Source organism: Amblyomma americanum, chromosome 5 (genome assembly GCF_052857255.1).
Source record: "Amblyomma americanum isolate KBUSLIRL-KWMA chromosome 5, ASM5285725v1, whole genome shotgun sequence".
NCBI classification, from domain to species: Eukaryota; Metazoa; Arthropoda; class Arachnida; order Ixodida; family Ixodidae; genus Amblyomma; species Amblyomma americanum.
Genome location: NC_135501.1, coordinates 55,534,114 through 55,555,915, shown reverse-complemented (window position 1 = coordinate 55,555,915; position 21,802 = coordinate 55,534,114). Strand labels below are relative to the sequence as shown.

At 47.8% G+C, this 21,802-nt stretch overlaps 2 protein-coding genes and 1 long non-coding RNA gene across 3 annotated transcripts in view; 2 read left to right on the top strand and 1 right to left on the bottom strand.

The window, feature by feature from the left end:
* LOC144132450 (uncharacterized) overlaps positions 1-20,516 on the top strand; it is a 70,019-nt gene extending 49,503 nt beyond the window's left edge. The window contains exon 2 of the long non-coding RNA XR_013314820.1: positions 19,589-20,516. This is a non-coding gene — a long non-coding RNA (uncharacterized LOC144132450). The remainder of the gene's footprint in view (positions 1-19,588) is intronic.
* Positions 1-21,802, bottom strand: part of LOC144132447 (cytosol aminopeptidase-like) — a 59,962-nt gene that overhangs the window by 33,978 nt on the left and 4,182 nt on the right. The window contains exons 2-7 of the mRNA XM_077664860.1: positions 18,245-18,369; positions 16,805-16,859; positions 9,699-9,804; positions 5,527-5,595; positions 1,750-1,861; positions 741-884 (exon numbers count right to left, since the gene is read on the bottom strand). Of these exons, the coding sequence (XP_077520986.1) occupies positions 741-884; positions 1,750-1,861; positions 5,527-5,595; positions 9,699-9,804; positions 16,805-16,859; positions 18,245-18,369 (611 nt within the window). The remainder of the gene's footprint in view (positions 1-740; positions 885-1,749; positions 1,862-5,526; positions 5,596-9,698; positions 9,805-16,804; positions 16,860-18,244; positions 18,370-21,802) is intronic.
* Positions 10,359-12,715, top strand: LOC144133623 (uncharacterized). The gene has a single exon (XM_077666803.1). The coding sequence runs from the start codon at positions 10,883-10,885 to the stop codon at positions 12,713-12,715; it is 1,833 nt and encodes a 610-aa protein (XP_077522929.1). The 5' UTR covers positions 10,359-10,882.

Below are 21,802 nucleotides of genomic sequence, written 5' to 3'. Positions count from 1 at the left end.
AAGTTCATGCTGCACAAAACACGAAATCGTATGCCGCCACCCCGAACACTCTGCAACAAACAATGCTTTGCAAGATACAGCAATGGTGTCACAAAAATTATTTTGAAAGCACTCATATGTGGGTTGAGGGTTGAATTAGCAGCTGGAAATTATGAATTTAACCATATGTGCAATATTCTAATAAAAGCCTTAAAATTCTGTTCAGAACATGCAGGAGCGGTATTACTACTTCGTGCTATTTTTTAATAATAAAAAAATGAGCCGATGCTGAGGTAGCGATAGAATACTGAGCATAAACACACCTAAAATAATTCGTTGGTCCAAATGTCGCAAACTTGGCCTTTCACGTAAAAATCACCTGAACTAGAGCCTCGGAAACGGCAAGCTTGAAAATTTATTTGGTCAGGAATGAAATTCTACAACTTGGTGTCAATGATCAGGATTCGGAGGAAAACATGCAGTAAAAGTTTCGCTGAAATATATGAAGATCGAAAAACCCTCGGAGCTGGCCTCAAACTTTTGGTCCCCTCGTTATCATTTAATTTCACAATCTGTGCCCTTTGGCGGGACACTACAATTCGCCACTTTCTTCTTCGCCAACTCCAAAGGCCACAACTTCACCGACTGCATCAGCTTCTGCACCCAAAGCAGCTTCTGTGTGCCGTGCTCACCCAATTACACCTCATGCAAAACAGTGCAAAAGTGTTGAGGGGCAGGTGCAGTAATGAGGGTCCACCCACCTGGCAATGACCTTGACCCCCCTCTTCTCCAGAACCTCAGCAGCCTGCTGGGCAAAGCGTGTCGGGGTCATCAGGTTGGCCGGTGTCTCGGCCAAGCGTCTCGCCAGGTTCTGAGCCATCGACTTCTCCACACCCCGGGTCCACCTGGTGTTAAAAGGGGACAGACAGAGGGTGGGCATACACAATGCAAGTAAGCAGTCACTAACATGCTAATAACACGTTAATAATAGTTTGCCAGTCAGCAGTTTCTTTCCACTACCTTTGCAAGAAAAGGAATGTAAATATGTAATATTTTGAAAACTAACTGACACAGTGAAAAAATGATAATATAGCCTGCTAGCGTGACAATGCAAGGAGGGGATAATCCTCGATCATGGAAGGAGGGGACTAACCCCTTTCATCTGACTCTCCTTGCATTGTCGTGCTAGCAGGCTCATGAGTGTCGGCCATCGCCATTGGCTGGAAGGGGATCCTTTGAAGGGGAAAACCCGCTTCCTTCTTGAGTTGTATCTGACTATAGTTTGCATGGACTGACGGGAATAGTTTTAAATCTATTAGAGCATAAATTTTTACCGAGAACGATAACTGGGTGCAGTTGTCCTCCCCTTGCCTTTATCTCTGCTGGTATTGTAACACATTGAGAAAAAATTCCTTCACGACAACCTTACTTGCAAGGGTTCCCAGAGAGAGGGTCCCGCAGTGGTGCAGTGGTTAAGCGATGCACTACTGCCATGCGACAGCAAGTGCTGTCATCGGTAGGTCTTGTGAGACCTAGGTTGCTCTTCCCAAGTGACCAATCACTGGTCAGTTTGCTCACTATCCTGTGGCAGGTTGTGACAATGCCACAAGCTCACATGACCTAGGTGGTCCACCTTCCTCCTAGGTTGCTTTCTTGGAAACACCTGCCAGAGCCATGCCCGTGATTTTTTTCGCTCACAACGCCAACACCGGATTTTCTAGAACGAGGTCCTTCAAGCTCTCACGTTAATCCCGAGAGATCAAGGCTCACTTGTCCTGGTCGCTGTTCCCAAGGAGTGACACGGTCACGGGTGGCTTGCGGGACTCCTTCTTCTTGAGTTCCTCAAACACGTGCAGTGCCAGCGTGCAGCCCTCTGCAGCAGCTGGTAACAGACACAGGGCGAGAGAATCAGCAAGCAAGCTGTGTCAATAAAACAGAGAAAATTTGCATCCAAACAGTTCTACCTCACCCTCCTAATAATTTACAGGTACATAAAGAAAAAGTTAAGGGGACACTTGATCTATATATTCTGCTCCCAGTGAAAATCAAATTCTGTGGCTTTTTCTGCATTTGTTTTCATTTGCTCTGCAGCAAGAGGCACATTCAGAGCAAAGCAAATGAAGTTGAAAATGTTTGTGCCAATCAATTCAAAGTCACGACGTCAACATCGACAAGAACACTGCGACCCCCAGTGAACGGCGGTGCAACCAGGCCTCAAGAGATCCGCGTGAAAAACTAAGCAGTCTCGAACAGTCTCGACATCATCACAGTTTGCTTGCGCAAACAGCCAGTGCCAGCGATAACTGCATTTCATTTTCACCCTTTCCAACTTTAAAAAAAAATATGTTATCAATGAAGGCAGCATCCTTGTTCTTAGAAAGCGGTAGTCTATTGATACACGCCAGCTTCAATTTGTGCCCGGAGTCCCTTGAAAGAAACTCTCCCAATAAAGAGAAAAAAATTACCGTATATGCTTGAGTAACAAGCCTGCTCGCATAATGAACCCACTCCCACTTCTGTCCTTGAGAATTAATTTTTTTTTTAACCGTTCAGTTTTCGTAGCATGTTCCTCAGTTTACAAGCCGTCTGCGCTGCAGAAATTGCCAGCATGCCAAGATGCTGCGCGGATGACATCACGGCATGTTTGTTTATCCTTTGATGAAAGCTCCCGCAGGGCTGGCACGCTCAGCGAACTCGGCAGAGTCCCAAGACGCTGTCCCAAGTCCCAAGACAGTCCCAAGACAAGAGTCCCAAGACAGAATCCCTGATGGCGGTGGCTTGCTCGAAGCACTGCGCTACGCATGCTTACAAAGCCGGTGAGCGCTTGAGCATCGGAGAAGAACGTAGCAGTTTAAATTGGAACACTATACTAAAACATCCGGTACACTGAGCTGCTATGAAGGAAGCAGGACCTTCACAACCTCAAGTGACCTGGCAAACTCAAGACCGGGAGCGAAAATACCCAACCCCTCACCACAGCTCAAGCATAAACATTCACATCACACACTTGTGACCATCCTGCGAGTTTCTTTTATCCTTATGTAAAAAATATGCACTCGGCTTTCAAGGCCGGTGTTCAGCATGTTCACTTTAACTCGTCGCGACTGGCCAGTGCCGCTGGCTATCACAAAATTATTGGATTGCGCTGTTATACAGCAAACACCTTTCGAAGTTAATGATGCTAAACAGCGGTAACACGAGCAAATCTGACCGCGTGCTTTTGCTGACTACAGACGGGCAGGCAGGCACACGTACAATATGAAATTTCGGCACCCCCAAAAAAATCTGTTGGAACTTTTTTCCCCTCAAAATAAACCCTCCCCCCAAACTGATGTCAACTTTTCTGGAAAAAAGAGTGGGTTCGTTACGAGAGTATATACGGTAATTGACTAAAACCTAAGAGTACTGAGGCAGTCATTCCAATTGATTGCCATGCCAGGATGGTCTCCGATCACTTGACTTCTTGTCGAACTCTGCAAAACAATTCCACCTCCCCTTTTGCAAGGAAGAAGGATGCAGCTTTCACACATCAATGCTGCTCTCTTTTCCACTTTCTTGTGCCACATCTCGCAAACTGTTGACATGCACCTTTTCTGCTGGCAAAAAAAAACTTCCTTAGTAAGGAGGCCAAGTCGCCTGTCTTGTTCTTAAGATGGCAGATCTGTGAGTTTCCAGCCTCTCAGGTCCTTAATGGGAAACTGAGGGCTAAATTTAGTTGGCGTGTATCGCTAGATTTCTGCATTATAATGACAGAGAGGCTACTCTTATCAAAAACTGAGCTTGTATAAGCTAGGGAAAGCAAAAAAATTAAATGCACATGTAAACACTAGGCCTGTGAAAATATTCGGTGATTTCGAATATTCAGTCGAATAGTAAAGTATTCGATATTCGGTTTGAACTGAATGTTTGGTATTCGAAATCTCGAAGTATTCGTCACGAGCGAATAACACTTCTGGAACTCTTGCTTCTTGCTCCGGGATCACAATGCGGCAAGCACGCAACCAAAGCCTGACTTCGCACCGCGTGCCTGCGCTCCCGTGCGTATGCCGGAGCCGGTCTGTGCATGCTCATAGCAACAGACGCGAGCAGGCAGAAGCGCAACCCTCAGATCAGTATCTGCCAGGTATATCTGCGGCCATGTTACCCAAGGTGTGCATGCGCCGCAACCAGCACGGTGGTGTGCATCAGTAGAGAGACTTAGCATAGCGTGATCTGCTTCTGCACGTCACTAGTACGCCCGCACTGATTGGTCCGGACGGCGCAGGCGTGCAAACAGCTGGCCGGCGTTTGGCGCCTTGTGGCCTGATCAGGGCGATCTGCGCATGCGCTGGTGCTCCCCGCGGAATCGATTCGCCATAGCAGCCATGGATCACGCTATGCTAAATTTCTCTAATCGGAGGATGCGTGGCTCTTTTGATTTCCGCAGAACGAGTTTGAACACACTGCATGTGCAGCACCCGCTCTTCTCCGCGTGAAATTCGCAAATCAAGCGCTAGCTAGCATGAGGCACATCATGACAGGTGCCCCTTTCCAACGCCTGAAGCGGGGTTGCGCTAGGCATGCAGTGTGTACACCTAGCAGGTGCTCATGGGGTCGTCGCTTAAAAGCAACAGCTGCGCAATGATGCAATCGAAATTGCATTCAGGGGTCTCATAGACAGATTTAACACCCCATAATTACTGAACTCCCCAATTTCCGATGGCCACTTTTGCAGAACGTCTACACGGCTTCAATAAGTGTGATAAAGTTCCATGCATTCTCACTTGTTTTCATGTAATAACCTTGTGTGTTAAAAAAATACATAATTTTAAATTGCCTATTGTGCCGTTCAATCTTTTTTGTGTGCTAGAAATATTCGAAATATTCACTTCAAAATTATTCGAAGAAAATGGCTGTTCGATTCGAATTCGCTTTGAACCAAAAAACCACTATTCGCACATGCCCAGTGAACACCGCCACCGGCCGTTTTCTCAAGCAAGCTGCCGTGACAATGAGACCGATTTTTGTACACAGATCTGTGAGGCTACACTACACCATCAATCACTTCGAAATGATGATCTGGGGTTCTTTTCACCATGTAGATCAGAAGTCTGAATTAAGTGGAGAGGAAAAACATGATGCATTTCTTTGTCCAATTTTCTCACCAATAACTGCATCTTCTATTTGTAAACAAACATCGAATGTGGATATAAAAATCCAGACAACAAATTTTTATTAGGAAAAAAACACTGCATGTCAACAGTATCCCTTTAAGGGTGCAGTCACACTTCACTTGACACTTTGGTCTTGCTTCAGCTAAATAGAGTAGGAGCTAGGAGCAATTAGTAAACTGCACACCACTACAGATAGGAGTGAGGCTTCGGAGATAACAGAGGGATCAAGTGAACAGGATGAAGCAGTTCTTTCTGATAATTCTAATACAGCCAGGCCCTGATAGCTAGTTCTGAAGGTTTTAAGTAACAAGGGACAACCAAAACACCACAGCCCTGCAACAAATCAAGGCAGAAAACAGCAATGAGAACTGGCTGCCTAGTAGGGGCCCCTTACCTTCGGCATTAGCACAGGGGTCCACGTCAATTGCTGTGGCACCCACACTGCGCAGGCTGCGGACACCAGCTGCAAGGAGGAAAGAGACAGAAAGTAGTTGGTGCCCGTTCAGCAGGCAAATGTGTACAAACAAACGTCAACTGGTCCGCTCATGGCCAGTTCACTCAGCCTTGTCTGGATCCATAGTCACTATACTCGTGATCAACTGTCTGTGGCTCTGGAGCCAAGGCTAGGCAGGACACGAAAGGAAAAGGGCCTTCGCCACCATGCTGTCTCATTGCAACAAGTAGTCCGGCCAGTACAAGGGGAGAGGTACCGAAATCTTCCAGCCAGTTACTGTAAAAAAAAACATTCTTTTCCCTCGCCCGCTGTGCCTTGACCGCACCTTTCTCTCCAGTCGCCTAATCATGAACCTGTGAGAGGCGACAGGCAGAGTTTTTCAACTTTTAAAGAAAGACAGGACTCGGTTCTTCGGTGTGAAGTTGTTGGCCTTGTCCCCATTATCTTCAGGAGCATATTCTGCAGCAGAACGATGCTAGCACTTCAGTCCTCCAGCCTTCAGGAGACAAAGGCCCATCTCCTTCCCTTTCCTGCCCAGCCTTGGCTGCAGAGCCACAGAAAGTTGACTGCAAGTACAGTGCCAGCATGTCGATATGCTCCACTCAGGTTGAGCCTGAATGCAGTCAGATGCGGACCCATCTCTAGCCAAGGAAGATATAGTTGTCACAAGAGTGAATCCTCCACAAGATGCTCAATCCAGATGCCTATAAATGACATGCACATGCATTTTACCAGGACTAGATGTGCCTGAACCTGTGCGAGTACAGTTGCATTTGATTCCCTTGTGCTTGCCAGAAAGGCAAGCAGGCTGAGGTTCAACTACAGATCAACACAGTGCTTAAGAATATTTTGTTGCCACCTTAGTTAGCATTTGCTGTTTATTCATTAACAGACACACTCGGGATACATGATGCTCAACAATTTTGCTACTTATAAAAAAAAACGCAACAATCTGAGCTTCAAACGTAACTTACAATTCTTGTGAAAATGAATAACAAAACTAGGAACAAAAATTGTGTCATGGCTGTGCTGCATCATCCAGGAAAGCTGCTGGTGTGAGCTACAGTTAAAGGAGATAAAATCAGTCATAATAACTTGGTTCCAATAAACTGCCAGCTATTAACACAGCTGACCACAAGAAGCAATTCACTGGTAACCATAAGGAAGGAGTGAGGGTGTACTAAATGTGCTCACACACACCGAGATAAGTGAGAGAGGAAAATGTATCACATATAAATAGAGGTGTGCGAATATCGAAATTTTCGAATACGAATCAAATACGAATATGAAGAGAAAATGGCTTCGAATATCGAATATCTGATCAGCACAAAAAATAAATTCAGAAAAGATAAACAAGCAAAAATTGTTGCTGATATTTTTTTCAAAATAGTGTATGGCCTTTGCAACTGAAATAAACAAAACAAGACTGTCTGAGCACCGTATAAAAAAAAAACATGATGCGCGCAAAAATGTATACTACTTTATTGAACTGTATAACAGTATACAACCTGTAATGTGGTCAGGCAAAATGCAATCCATAACATGACAAGACTGGAAACAAAAATAACATGATCGCTAGTAAAACCTCATTAATTCGGAGTTCAAACAACCGACAGAAATGCCCAGGTTATTTGAAGGTTGATTTATAAAATGCCCCGTGGCCCCGAAAAAAAAAAAACGAAAACGCTGTAGTCTTATGAGGTAGCTCTATCGTGCAAACACCTGTCATCACGTGACGAGTACCAAGTTTCGGCGTGCTGGAAGACATCGCGAGATAAGCGAGATGGGAACGTGCATTGACATCGGAATGGCGAGACTGTTTCTAAAAATAAAAAGAAATGACGAGCGACGTGTCAGTCAGCATCTGAAAGCTGCACGGTGCTGAGATTGGACTACTGACGAATGCGCGGGCCGACAGTTGCCATTGCAACGGGTGAGTGGCCAAGCTCAGAAACCAAAACTATGCGGCCAGGTTATTTTTTTGACCTAGTGACAGGGACCCTCCGAACATTGTCACGCCTGCGTTAGGCCCACTTAAGAGGTGCATGGGTTACAGTGCACCATGCAATACGCGGGATTTTTACAGGATCGCTTGCCCTCTTGTGACACCTCGACTCGCCCCTTCGGGAGCCTCACGCGAAATTCCGCAAGTAGGCTTTCCCGCATAGCTTAGTTGACCAAAACAAGATGGCGGTGGTCCCGCTCAGAGAGTTAAGGTGACAACGAATGCCATGGCTGTGGGCATTAATTAGATAGCATATTACGGAAGGATAAAAAAAATAAACGCGCTTTCGCGTTGCAATTATTAGAAGTGGGTCGTCCCCATCTTGTTCGCAGCACGCGTGGTATGTGGGAAAGCCCACTTGCGGAATTCCGCACTGGGTCAAGCCTAGCGACATCGGATTGCGATCGGTCCACGCGATAAACGATGGAGAAGAAAGAGAACAATGCCTTTATATTGTTTTCCTGGAACTTTAAACTCTATATTCAGATAATCTGCCCATATATTGCGCTTTTGCAACAATCAGATTTACGAAAGTCGGCGCGGTATGCGATCGCTGCCGAGTATTCGGGAATTTTCGAATATTCGGAAATTCACGAATATCATTTCTCGAATACGAATATGAACCGAATATGAAACATTATCAATTCGTATTCAAAATTTCGAATATTCGCACACCTCTACATATAAATATTGCAGCTTCTTCCCTCACAACAGTGAATTATTCCCACAATCTTTAATGCAATGTCTGATGGTTAGTGAGGTCCCCAATTTAATGGCTTAGCACCCATCAACTTGGTTAAATTAGTGTTTTAACCATGTTTTACCCACACCACTACAGCTGCCAGTATATTAAGTATCCTCATAATACAGTTAAACTAAACTCCATGTTGTAAATTCCTCGATATTATGAAGTTTCTGATTTCCCGAACGTCACCCCCATTAAAGCATGTTTATTTGTGAACTCCATGCAATGAAGGTGCTCTGGCAGTCAGCCTTGATATAGTGAACCTACCATGCTGAGTATCTATTATCTGTCACTGCTACACTCAAAATTTGGCCGAATCAAGCGAAGTTTCATGGGACAAAAGATGAACTGCCATGACAGGAACATCTACGATCACAATGAGCGAACGTAGTTGACACAACGTGCCATGCTCCAACGTGATCGGAACCTCTCTGCAAAAAATGCAGCAGTCGCCGCTGTGATTGCTTTTGTAGCATCACACCAAGTGGCAATTTAACATCTCATGTCCAAAAGCAGTACAAAACAACACGACCCAGCACAGAACACATGGGATGAGCAGTGCATGCCCACCACAATCACTCGTTTGCTTGTGCGACTCAGGTGACTCAACCGCCAACAACTGACATGGCGGGAGTGGGGACGCAAGGCAAACAGTCGTACTTCCAAAGGCTGCGGTGAATAGGTGGACCAAGTGAATTTTTTTTTTTTTACGAGAGCTGGACACGTGGAAAGAGGTGGGTTCTTCCAACTCTCCCACCTCTGCCGCTCTTGCCACTCCGCGTGTAGTGGCGTCGTTGTGGTTCGCAGCGAAGAAGGTGGCAGCTCCACACTCGCTTCATCATGATAGCACTGAGAACACTTTCAAGGTTTCGCCTACTGTGCTTCTTATTTTGGTTTCTATTGTGCATTGCCCTTTTGAGTCTTCACAAGATGCATGTAATGACAACTCACAGACTTTTTTAAATTTCGTTACATCCACGTTCACCTGCATACCATAATCGGCACAACACTTGAGAAATATTAGTGACTTAACTGGGAACTTTCCTGAGAGATAGTTGGCACATGATCTTTGATGACCTGTCACCTGTCTTGTTTCTTCCTGTGTTCATCATTTCTGCGCATGCTATTTATTCAAAAACTGAGAACCAAGCCACACTCTCATGAATAATCGGCACAACACTTGAGAAATATTAGTGACTTAACTGGGAACTTTCCTGAGAGATAGTTGGCACATGATCTTTGATGACCTGTCACCTGTCTTGTTTCTTCCTGTGTTCATCATTTCTGAGCATGCTATTTATTCAAAAACTGAGAACCAAGCCACACTCTCATGAATATAACCAGAGATGACTCCTGCCTCACCAGCAACTGCAGCACGAACGTTCTCAGCTGCTTCATCGCAATCCTCGAGCTCGTGGACCTCGGCCTGTCGCGGGCCCAAGTGCACCACCGAGGCAAGAGGATATTTCTGCAAGGTCAGTTTGACAGCACCAGGTCAGGTCATCACCATCACATCACCAGCCTATCTAGGCCCATTGCAGAACAAAGGCCTCTCCCATATTCCTTTCAATTAACCTTGCCCTGTACCAGCTGCGGCCATTGCTAATCCCATCTGCCCATATGACTATCGAAGCTTCCTGCTAAGCTTGCCATCTCTTCGAATCTACTCGATTACCCTTAACGACCTTCGGTTATCTTGCGTTCTCATTGCATGCCCTTCCCATCCCCATTTTTCCTTCTTGATTTCCACTAGTATGTCATTAATGCCGTCTGTTGTTTAATCCACCCTGCTTTACTGTCTCAAAGTGGAGCGTTTCTCAAGTAGAAGGTTAACTTTCTACACAGAAAAAGAAAAAAGCAGTAATGAGAGTTCCTGAATTCACACGTCTAGGCAGACTTTCAGTCATTTAAAGTGAGCTCTTTAACGACTGATGAGCCTTGGCTAGCACTAACTCCAGCAGTTCAACGACAAGCCAGCTGACTGGTTTTTGTTACTCCAAGAAAGAAGAGGGGAATTTGGTTCAGTTTTTAGGCCTTTTAGTATGCTTCTCAGTGCATTGGTATGAATAAAAAAGTTGTAAAATGCATTGACATAGCTTTTACACTACAATAAACATTTCTCGGCCTGACTGAAGTATCAAAAGCACAAGTTCCGCAGAAATGTGTGAATGTAATATCTGCTCTTTGGTAGCTTTAAAAGGACTCTACTGCAGAAGTTCTCAATCCTTATTGCTTCAGGCAACCCTAATGGCTTTCAAAATGCGACTGAGGAACCCCATGTGTCCTGGCTGTCATTCCTTCCTGCCTGGGGGGAAAACGGAACTATAGAACTGGCTACAAACGCACGGTGTCGGCTCCGTCGTTTTTCGGCTGGAGCCACGGCTAAACCTTCTTCACCCCTACAAGACCGACGCCTTTCGACGCAGCAAGCAATCTGGACTACGTGGACACCAAATTTCGCCAGGTGGGCCCAAGTTTTCTAATTCCACGGCCGATTTACACCCGGGCGACGCAGTTTGGCCTAACGGCGTCGTCGTTCCACGCCGATGCGCGGCGGCATGGAGCCGGCCTCCCTAGGCAAAATGGCTGACCCTGCACCATTCGCGAGGGGTTACGATCCCGACGGCATGATCTGGACGACAGTTTCAACATCGGACGGGGACAACTCCACTTCTGTTCCGAAATTTCGGCACCAATCTCTTAACGAAGCGGTCGCGCGCCGCTCGATCGTTCAAGCCAAGCTTGCGGCGTCCATCGCTGCCCTGGCCTCTGGCACGCCGGCTGGCAAGACACAGCCTCCTGACTCGCGCGCTGCAGGAAGTAAAGGCAAGGACCGTCCTAACTGGAAGCCTCGCCGACTCCCAAGACCGGGACCAGACGACTTCGTGGTTGTGCTCAAGCCATGCAAACATATGTCGCTGCACCAAGCCTTTTCAGAGAATCGCTACGGCGCTGCCATTACGGCCTACCTCGGGCCCGAGGTAGCAAGGTCTGTTACGGTTCTACCATCCCGTGAACAAGACCTCATTGTGATTTATACCCCGAATCCGGCGGCGGCTGATCGGCTCCTCGGGGACATCTCCATTAACACCGAGCATGGGAATATTCCACTCCACGGATACCTTCGACAAGACGGAGGCGATGTATGCCATGGCGTCATCACCGTCAGCAACTCGGACACTACGGAATCGATTCGGAAGCAGGTGCAGTGGAGGGCAGGCGCCATCGCCGAGGTTAGGAAATTCGGCTCCTCTAACAAAGCTCGGATCACCTTCTCCGGGAGGGAAAAACCGCGTTTTGTGCACTACGAGAACATGCTCATCCCTGTGCAAAACTACTACCGTACGATCCCGGCCTGCGGCCTGTGTGGGGCAGTTGGCCACCGAGTGGATGCTTGTCCCAACACGCAGCCGAGCACGTGCGGTCTGTGTGGGCAAGAGGCCCCGCTTCAGGAGGGGGTGCGGGCCCCTCACGAATGTGTGCCGCGGTGCTCGGTTTGTGCCGGTGCACACGCCACTAACTCGCGGGAGTGTGCGGCGAAATTCCGCAAGCACAAGATGACCACCACAAAGAAAATTGCTGCCAAGAAGAAGAGCCGCCATCTTGACTGCCCCGGTGAGTTACCAAGCCGGGACAACAACACCGAGAAGCCGGAGAAACCCACCGGAGGAGCAGGCAAGCTTCCGTCGACGAAGCCGCCACCACACGGCGACACTGGAAAGCAGTCGACAGCGCCACCACACGACAAGACCAGGGCCTGGGTCAACGCCGTGAAACATGGAACGCAGGTGAGCGGTACGGACAGGGCTGCCTCCTCCTCCCTTCCCTCCTGCCCCCCTGCGGCACGCAGTGCCGAGCAAACCAAAATAGCAGCTCTTGAGGGCAGAATTGAGATGCTGCTCGAGAAAATTGCGCTCCTAGAATCGCAATCAAAACAGCCTATCACTCCCCCCTCTCGTCCCGCTACCGAGACAATGGAGAGTGAGCCCACGGCACCGAACGCCGCACTGAACGCGGATGCTGCACTTGAGGCCCGTCTAGAGGCCCACATGGACGCCCGTTTCAGTGCCCTAGAAAGTCAAATTTCCGCGGCAGTCACCTCCGCTATCGCCAAAATGACCGAAATTGTACCCACTATAGTCGCACAGCACATCGCACAATCTTCGCGTGGCGTCCGACGAGTCGGCGGTCTAATCAAAGGCGTGGCTGGCCGCTATCCCAAAATGCGTCGCGCCATGGAAACTTTAGCAGAAGACAACGACAGCTGCTCGCTCTCCGGAATAGAGGATGGCCCCCTCACCGCGAGTGCTGGCTCCGGAGCAGCGTCCCCACAGTCGGCATCTCACCTAACTGGCCATGGCGGACAGGCCTCAAATTAGGCGCTCTCCACATACCAATTCGGCCATCCGCATCCTAATCACCTAGTGGAACTGCCGCGGTTTCCGTTCCCGTGCCAAGTGGGCGAACCTCCGGCTTTTCCTGTAACATCCGATTCACTTCCTGCGGTGGTTGCCCTCCAGGAGCCAGGTAGCGGCGCAACCCTTACAAATTATGTTACGTTCCAGCAGGACTCCTCTTCCTGTATCTGCGTGCACTAAAATTATACAGCCAACTTGGTTGACTTGAACCTCAATGCTGCATATTCCTATGTGATGGTCACTCTTCTTCCGCTTAAGAAAAAAAATGCACCCTTGCATATACTTAACATCTATTGTTCTCCCAAGATAAAAAATGTAACTTTCGCAGCCCTCTTCAGTCGCGCCCTGAAGGCTGCGGGCAGTGACCCCCTGGTGATCTTGGGCGACTTCAACGCTCAAAGCACACTCTGGGGGTACGTGCGTGAAAAGAAGCGCGGCCGCAAGCTAGCGGAACTTGCCCTTCACACCGACCCTGCACATCCAATGCGGGTGGGTAACTCCGTGACTCGGAACACGTGTCCGGACCTTACCTTCACCAAAAACATAAGACACGCAGAATGGGCCAACACCGAGGACACCCTCGGCAGTGACCACTGCATACTCAACATCAGCGTCAGAACTAAACCACTGGCAAGATCCCACGCCCAAGCACGCCTACCCGACTGGACAAAGTTCCGGCAGACCTACACTAATTCGGCCTCTATCCACAAACAAGGCTACCACGCGTGGTAACAAGAATTGGTTACACACCTTCGTTCGGTAGAAACTCAAGTTCAACTATCGGAGGCCATGCCGGAGGTGGACAACCACCTCCTGCACATCTGGGAGGCGCGGCGCAACCTCGTCCGCAGATGGCGCCGCCAAAAACATAATCGGAAGCTCAAAATTCGCATCGCCGAGCTCACCCAGCGAGCGGCTGATTACGCGGCACAGCTCTCCGACTCGAATTGGGTGGACCGGTGCAACACGGCCGCTAGACATATGTCTAGCCGGAGCACTTGGCGTCTCTTTCGCGCCTTGATCGATCCGACTAAAACCAGAGCCGAGACACAAAAACATCTCCAACGGGCTATCCGTAGCTTCGACGGAGATACCTCTAAATTAGCATGAAAACTACGCGATCAATACCTCTGCATCCAAAAGGACTCCCGAGGGCCAGCGTACTCGTATGCAGGTTCCGAGAACGCGGAGCTGGATCAACCGTTCCGGCTCCACGACCTGAAGGCGGCCTTGAGTAAAATGAAACGAGGAACGGCGCCGGGAAGAGACAAAATAATTGTGAAATTACTTGCCAACCTTCCCGACCTGGCCTACGAGACCCTACTCGCATATATAAACTCAATCTGGCAAGGTGAGGCACCCCTCCCAATCGAATGGAAGACCACCCTGGTCACCTACATTCCTAAAGCCGGCAAAACCATAAACACGGACAACCTCCGCCCCATCTCCCTCACGTCTTGTGCGGGAAAGCTGATTGAGACTATGGTGCGAGACAGGCTGTCCGAGTTTTTGGAAAACCAAAATGTATTCGCAGACACCATGTTCGGGTTCCGCCCGCACCAGTCCGCGCAGGATGTCCTGCTTCAACTAGACCGCGAAATTCTGAATCCCGTCGAATGCCCCCTTAATGACAAGGTAGTACTCGCCCTCGATTTGAAGGGGGCTTTCGACAATGTAACACACGACATAATTCTGACGCACCTCTCTCAAACCAACTGTGGACACAACACGTTTCAGTACATTAGGCAATTTCTCTCCGACCGGCAATCGTATATCCGGATACAAGATGAAGAACACGGCCCCTACCAATCAGGTACGAGAGGTACCCCGCAGGGCGCGGTCCTCTCACCTCTACTATTCAATTTGGCAATGATGAAACTTCCGGCGCAGTTGGAAAGTGTCGAGGGCATACAGCACGCGCTATATGCCGACGACATCACCATCTGGGTTAAGCACGGATCGGTAGGAGACATTGAAGCCAACCTGCAGCAAGCGGCGGAGATTGTGGACGCTTACGCCTGCCGCTGAGGCCTTGAATGCTCCCCGGCCAAATCGAAATTTGTGCACGTTCGACCCTTGCCGAAGTGCACTACCAAAATCGAACTGTCCCTAGCGAGCGGACCCATCCCAGAACACGCGGAGATCAGAGTACTGGGTCTCTTTATCAATAAACACCGCCGTGTCGACACAACACTGGCCAAATTGCGCAAGGTGGGAGACCAGGTGGGCCGCATGATCTGCCGGGTTTCCATTAACCGCGGGGGGTTACGGTGCAAAGATGCCTTGCGGCTGGCGCACGCATTCGTAACCAGTCGGGTCTTGTACTCGACTTCTTACCTCCACCTTCGCAAATGTGACGAGAAAGCCCTTGAGGTGGTTCTCCGTAAGACTTACAAGCGTGCTCTCGATCTCCCGGTCACCACGTCCAACCAGTGCCTCCTGGGCTTGGGGATGGTCAACACCTTCATGGAGCTCCGAGAAGCACACTTGACAAACCACTACACAAGACTCTCAAAGAGGCCGTCGGGTCGCCGCCTGCTTGCCAGACTTCACATCCACCATCCAACACTAACGGAAGAGCGCGTGCGCATCCCCGAAATCTGGAGATACGCCCTGCACGTACGCCCTCTTCCGGCCAACATGACACGAGACGACCATAGTGGCCGGCGCCTCGCACGGGCGGAAGCCTTGGCACGCTACTATGGAAACAAACACGGAGTATTTTACGTGGACGCCACCGGCCCACATCATGGGGGTTGGTACACAGCCGCAGTCGTCCACCAAAACACCGCAGTGAACAGCCTTATGTTCAATGCTCAAGACATTACTCATGCGGAAGAGGTGGCAAAAGCGCTCGCCGCCGCCGATCAGGACTTGCGGGTCATCGTTACCGACTCGCGGGGGTCCTGCAGGAACATAGAAAGGGGCTTTATTCCCTATTTGGCATACCGAATTCTTCAACATAGTAATTATCCCGGGGCTCCCGCGTCCCGCACAATAGTATGGACTCCCGCGCACACGGGTCTCGAGGGCAACGAAGCGGCCAACACCGTTGCCCACGCGCTCACTCTCCGGGCATCACCCTCGCCTCCCCCCGATGCAGACTCCGACCCTAATCCGGCTTTTGCCTTCAAGGAAATCATCCGGTATTACCAATTCGGCCACGCAATCTTTCCTAAGCCCTGCAAGGGCCTCACGAAGGCGGAGGAACACTTACTCCTTCGCCTTTATACTAAAACACTTCTGTGCCCAGCAGTAATCAAACATTTCAACCCTGCGTGCACAGGGGAGTGCCCGCACTGCAGGGAAAAGTCTTCGGACATTTACCACATGGTGTGGGCATGCCAATCAACTCCGCATCTTCCCCCTATCCCCAACCCTGCCCGGGAGGACTGGGAGGCGGCCCTGCTCGGCTGCTCTGACCTGGCGAGCCAAAAGGCCCTGGTCGGGTGTGCCCGAGCAGCAGCTACCGCCAATAAGCTGCTGTAATGAGCAGCCCACCTAGCATTTGTAAGGAACGGACCCTTAAGGACCGCTCCACTAGCTCCCTGTATATATTTTGAAAATAAAGTTTTCAGTCAGTCAGTCAGTTCCTGCCTGACATGCATGCATTAAGCAGTAAGTAAAAACACAACCCATTAAAAAAAGGTTATTCAATAACAATGACTGACTGTATGTACAGTGGAAAAGTCCGCTATAAGAAATAACACTATGGTCAATCCCAATATAAAGTGGGCTAAGGAAAGGCAAAGGTTGAGGCATGGATGGATTTAGGATTCCAGGGAAACCACGAAGCACTGTTAAGAAACCCAAGGATTCCACTACTGTATGAAACAAGGCATCCAGGAAAACTTGACTGCTTAGTACCTTAGCTCGAAATATACTTCAAGGAAGCTATGATAAATTAAAAAAAATAGCACTTCTTAAAAAAATAGCACTTCCTAATGTGAGACATAATCTCAGCTCAACCCAACACCACACTGGACAACAATATATGCAGCACCAACTCTGTAATACTAGGCCTTGTTAATAAACATAAAAATTCTTCACCTCATCGAGACCGTAGAAGATTCTTGTTTCGCCTTTCTTGAAGGAGCCCTTGGTCCTGCAATGAAAACAGAAATAGTCAAGGCCACGAGGACAGTTTCCACAAACGTAAAGTTTTACCACACATGCCAGCAACATGAACACTGCAGAGCGATAACTACATCACCCGTTTTTTTTTTAGACAGCGCACGGGCCCAGATGAGCAAAGAAACATACAGACAGTGCGTTGTTAAAACCCAGTTCTGAAGATGCTGCCCATGCTTCCACTTAGATCAATCATTAGGTGGAAGATCCACATCCTCCAGCAGAAAACACTTTTGCCAACATTGAATTTGGTAATTTAATAATGCTGGGAATGTTACCCAGGGTTTCAGTGATCAAATTAATGAAACATTAGTGTTTGGACCTTGCAACCTGAAAAGAACCAAACACACTGAATACCGCGAGAGTATATCAAGACTGATTTGTGCATTTTTATTACACAAGGTATTATACAAGGTATTATTTATTACATAAGAGTGAGGCATATCCTCGAGATATGCTGGGAAAACAATAATTAAACCATAACACAAACAGCACTGTGTCAGAAGTTCTGGGCAGGGCATGGATTTCTAATGAGGGATAGCCCAAACATGTTGGACAAAAGAGACTTTGTATTAAACCTGCTCCACACGGCTGATAACTGTCCCTAATTGAGTACCACTTCAATGACTGCCCTCGAGAGAGAGAGCCTTCATGTTGAAGAAGACAGCACAAGTGCTTCAAGAGGTATTCAATTGAGAGAGTTCACTAGGAAGCGAGTTGGACAATGTCACCAGCCGGCGAAACTCCTATATCACCCCCCAACTCCTATATCACAAGCCCATGTTTCTGTACGGCAGGCTCACCAACTGTGGTCTATACATTACTCCATCTGTCTTCCATACACCTTATACAGAACCCTGGAATCAAGCACCGCACTGCACACGCTTACATGGATGTACAGTACATAAAATGACAGAATGCTGTGAAGCAGCCAAAATTTACTACACCATTAGGCAAACAGGCAAAATAATGACACCTTCTAAAGTGTTACATGACACCTTTTAACACGACCAGCAAATCTTCCAGACTTTGCTTTTTATGTTTGTAACTGTAAGCCTGCTTTCTGAATAAACAATAGCGCAAGAAGGACACACACGAAAAGGCCAAGAGCTACTCCCATCTATGTCTTTCCTGAACTTCTCCTGTTTGTCTTTTGTGTGTTACTACTTTTTCCACAAGCTATGCGCCCTCTTGCCCCACTACAAGTTTTGTTAAGCCTGCTTTGGCTACTTTAAAGAAACTGTCTTCAGCCCTACGGCATTTACTTGAAAAGATTGAGTGCCTGAATTAGCATTATTGCGGTAAGAGAAATAAGTTGCGGAGTTGTACATTAACGGAGTGCGTGACGCTGCCACTCACAGTTCGAGGAGCTCGACGACCTTGGCACTGGCGGCAAACTGCTTGGCATTGGGCGTCAGCACAAAGTCTCCCGCATCCTTGTCTTTCTCCTTGTCCTGGTACACACCCAGAAGCACTGCCTGTCTCTGCAGGGACACAACAGGAGAGGCACCATTAAAGAGCCACAGAAAGGGGTGTTTGAGCTTGGCTTTAAAATGCTCGCACTATGTAGAGTACAGGCCACCGAGCGTCCCTGCCACATGCGAGACCTGAGAAGCGAGCGGGAAATTTAGAATACATTTTTAAAAATTCCCGCTTTCGCACCTCGTGGTGACATGCGGTGCCGTGTTTTTGGCAAAAACCTGGCAGACGACGTCACGTCTCGCAAATGACGTCAGCAGCCAGGGGTAATCATTGGTTTGCGACGCCAAATTCTTTTAAACGTCACGCGATACCGCGGCCGTGACCACTCCGCGCGCGCCGCCGGCGGTGAAGGTAGGGGAGGGGCCGAGTGAGTGGGGCCAGCGGAGGAGCGCCGCCGTTTTGGCGTGCAAGATTAGAGGAAAAGGCGTGAAGATGCAGAAGTTCAAATTTTGTCTGCATATAACTCAGCTTCCACAAAACGCATTAAAATAATTCTTGCTGGGGATAACTATGAACTTTCGTCTTTTAACATCCCAGACATATCGCACCTTTATTGAGACCCCCTTTCTGGGTCCCTTTAAAAGGGTGGATGGGACATCCACTTCCCACCAGGGGGCCCCATCATGAACGTAAAGAAGTTAATGATGACGATCATAGTAGCAGGTCTTTTGGCAGCACATCAACGTACAGTCATGGCTAGAGTAACATATGCAGCATGCTTCGATGTTCTGTTTTCATGTTCTACATAGGGAATGCAACGAAGTTGCACACGAGCACACTTGAGAACATATGTGTTAAATGGCATCCAATTTTTGCTAGGTAAGGCATGAGAGGAGTCTGATCACTGAAGCAAGCTTTTTAATGTTATGGCCACGAGCGCATCCATTGTTAAAACAGGCATTTGTGATGGTTAGTATACCCACAGACACTTAAATCATGGCTACAGAGGGGGTAACATGATGCATGCTACAAAGTCAGGGCTGTGTAGGCCACCATGTGGGTCGGTGTTTTGAGGTTAAGGCCATGGCACTTATGCCAGCCCCATTCGAACGTCTTCTCAACCTCATGTGGGTTTTACAAGGGCTAGCTAACCCATTGACTGTCATTTCTCAACTTGTTCAACTATGTTCAAGATCATGATTGGCTGTGACATCTGTTTTAGAAAATAGAAGTAGCACCCAACAACCACTCTGTTAAGCTGCCGATTTCTTTCTTTTTCAGAAGCCCAAACAGACCTCCCCAAAGTCAAAATGATGACCAACAAGGGCACATTGAGCGACATTAATAGCAACCCAGTTTGGCTTTTTCAACGTGCATCAACATCTCAACACAAGGATGGTGCAATTGAACGCTTATATTAATTCAAATTCTGCTGTAGAGGTGATCAGGGCTCCATAACCAGAAACTCACAACAGCTCAGCAGTGCCCAACATATTCTGCTACGAAAGGAGTAACTGAGAGGCTCTACAATTGATGAGATAACACACAAAAAATGTTGGCTGAGAAAGAGCACAGAGCACAGGCTGCCTAAATTTACCCCCTGCAAGTCTCACACTGGCATTTTAGCATTCAGTGCAAGGTTTTTCCTTTTTGCAAAAATCAAACAAGGTGTATATCTGGTTGCTTAATGCAGCTGTACACCTAGCACAAATGATTTCTAAGGTCTTGGCCCCCATGATGATTGTGCAGTTCAGAGTGCTGCAGATTTCATTCACATCCGCATGCCGTTCTTTTAGTTAGTACACATTCCCTGCCCTCTTCATCACATGAAACTTATCTGGATGTTTCATGTTTCAGGCCATGTATTAAATTAGGCTCGCAGGAACCTGGGATGACCTTGAAGTCAGCATTACATGAAGCCATGCAAAGTACATGTTCAAGTTACTGCACTAAAAGCTGAACAACACATTATCACACTAACCTTCCACCTCGCATTGTGAAGCTTGCATAGGCTTCAGCCAGCATTAAATAGTGCTATTACACTTGCACTCAGCTAAACGTTTCAAGTTAATTAAAGAGCTCAATATGCTAGTTGCAATTTTGGTACATGTATGATTTGGGACAAGTAACGAAGTGCACAAGTAACAGTCTGCAATAAATCCAACAACCATGAAGAAATTGCTTTCAAGCAATGCTCAGTGGTGTTCAATGGCTGCTAAATGTTGTAAATCTCATTTAGAACTTGGGCCTACACAAAACTTAAATAGAATTAAAGTCAATAAATTGTGAAAGCACCTAAAATTTTATGCTCAAATAATGCTCACGAAAGCCACCGAGCTAGCAAAACCTGCACAAAATGCCTTCATGTGGCCGTTTTGCTCAGTGCCGCATCTTACCTCCATGGCGACCGCTCAAAGAATGAGGGTATGTCACACGAGGCTCTTTCTAGGCGTCCATTCCCCCCACGTCATGAGGGAAAAAAGAGAAAGCGAATGGTAGGCCACCTGGCGGGTAGGCTGGATGCGTAGAGGAAGGGGGGGAGTCAGGCCGTGTTTAGCGACCTCAATCAAACCAGCGGCAGCTGCATCTGCTCCCTTCTCTCTTTCCCTTTCCCTCACACTGCCTCCCTTGCTCAAGGGGAGGAGGAAACACATGCCATGTGTGTATCTCAGCCAACACACAATATATAAGCCGCATTCAACGTTGATTCCCTTTAACGGCTCTCCTCTTGGCCATGCCTGGAGAGAATGGCATAATCTGGGCTCCTTAACTTACTTCACTGCTTCAATGCGCATGCTGGAGCACATTCTCGCATTCGAATTACACGCACTAGCCTACAGATCAAATAAATGCCTCCCATTTTTGATTTTGTAACCCTTCCTTTTCCTATGCTCTACAAAAAGTAAACGTAGCTGCACGAAAGCAAAATGCACGGCCTTCGATTAACCCACGTGGCAAGAAAAAAGATAAAGAAACACCACTGGGAAACCCGTCTGCTCGTATTTTTTCAGCCTTGACACACGGCAGCAAAAGCAACAACAATGGTTTGTAGAAAAGGAAGAATTGCCGGTTAAAGGATGACCCACTATTGTAGAGTTCGGTCAATAGCTAGGGCATTTGCCAATGGTGTTTTTGCAAGCTGCAAAACTAAGCTATGGACAGACTATATAGAAAAATCAATGAAAAAAAAAGGCTCAGTCGTGACTAACGTCTCAAGGTGAATGGCCTACTTATGTCAGCTGAAAGAATGTTGCAAGGAACACAATGCCAGGTCATTTAAGAACTGTGCATCTGTATTCGGTGTTATTCCTTGCCACAGAAAAATGCAATAAGAAGCACTCGCAGTAAATGGTATAAACAATACCATGTCAGCTGTAAACATATGTTAAGTGATAAGAATACTAATTATGCCAAACAAATGAGGCATTAATTCTGACCAAAAACAAAATAAAAAGGCCACCATTGCAAAGACCCAGTTTGACCAGCACAGCACCT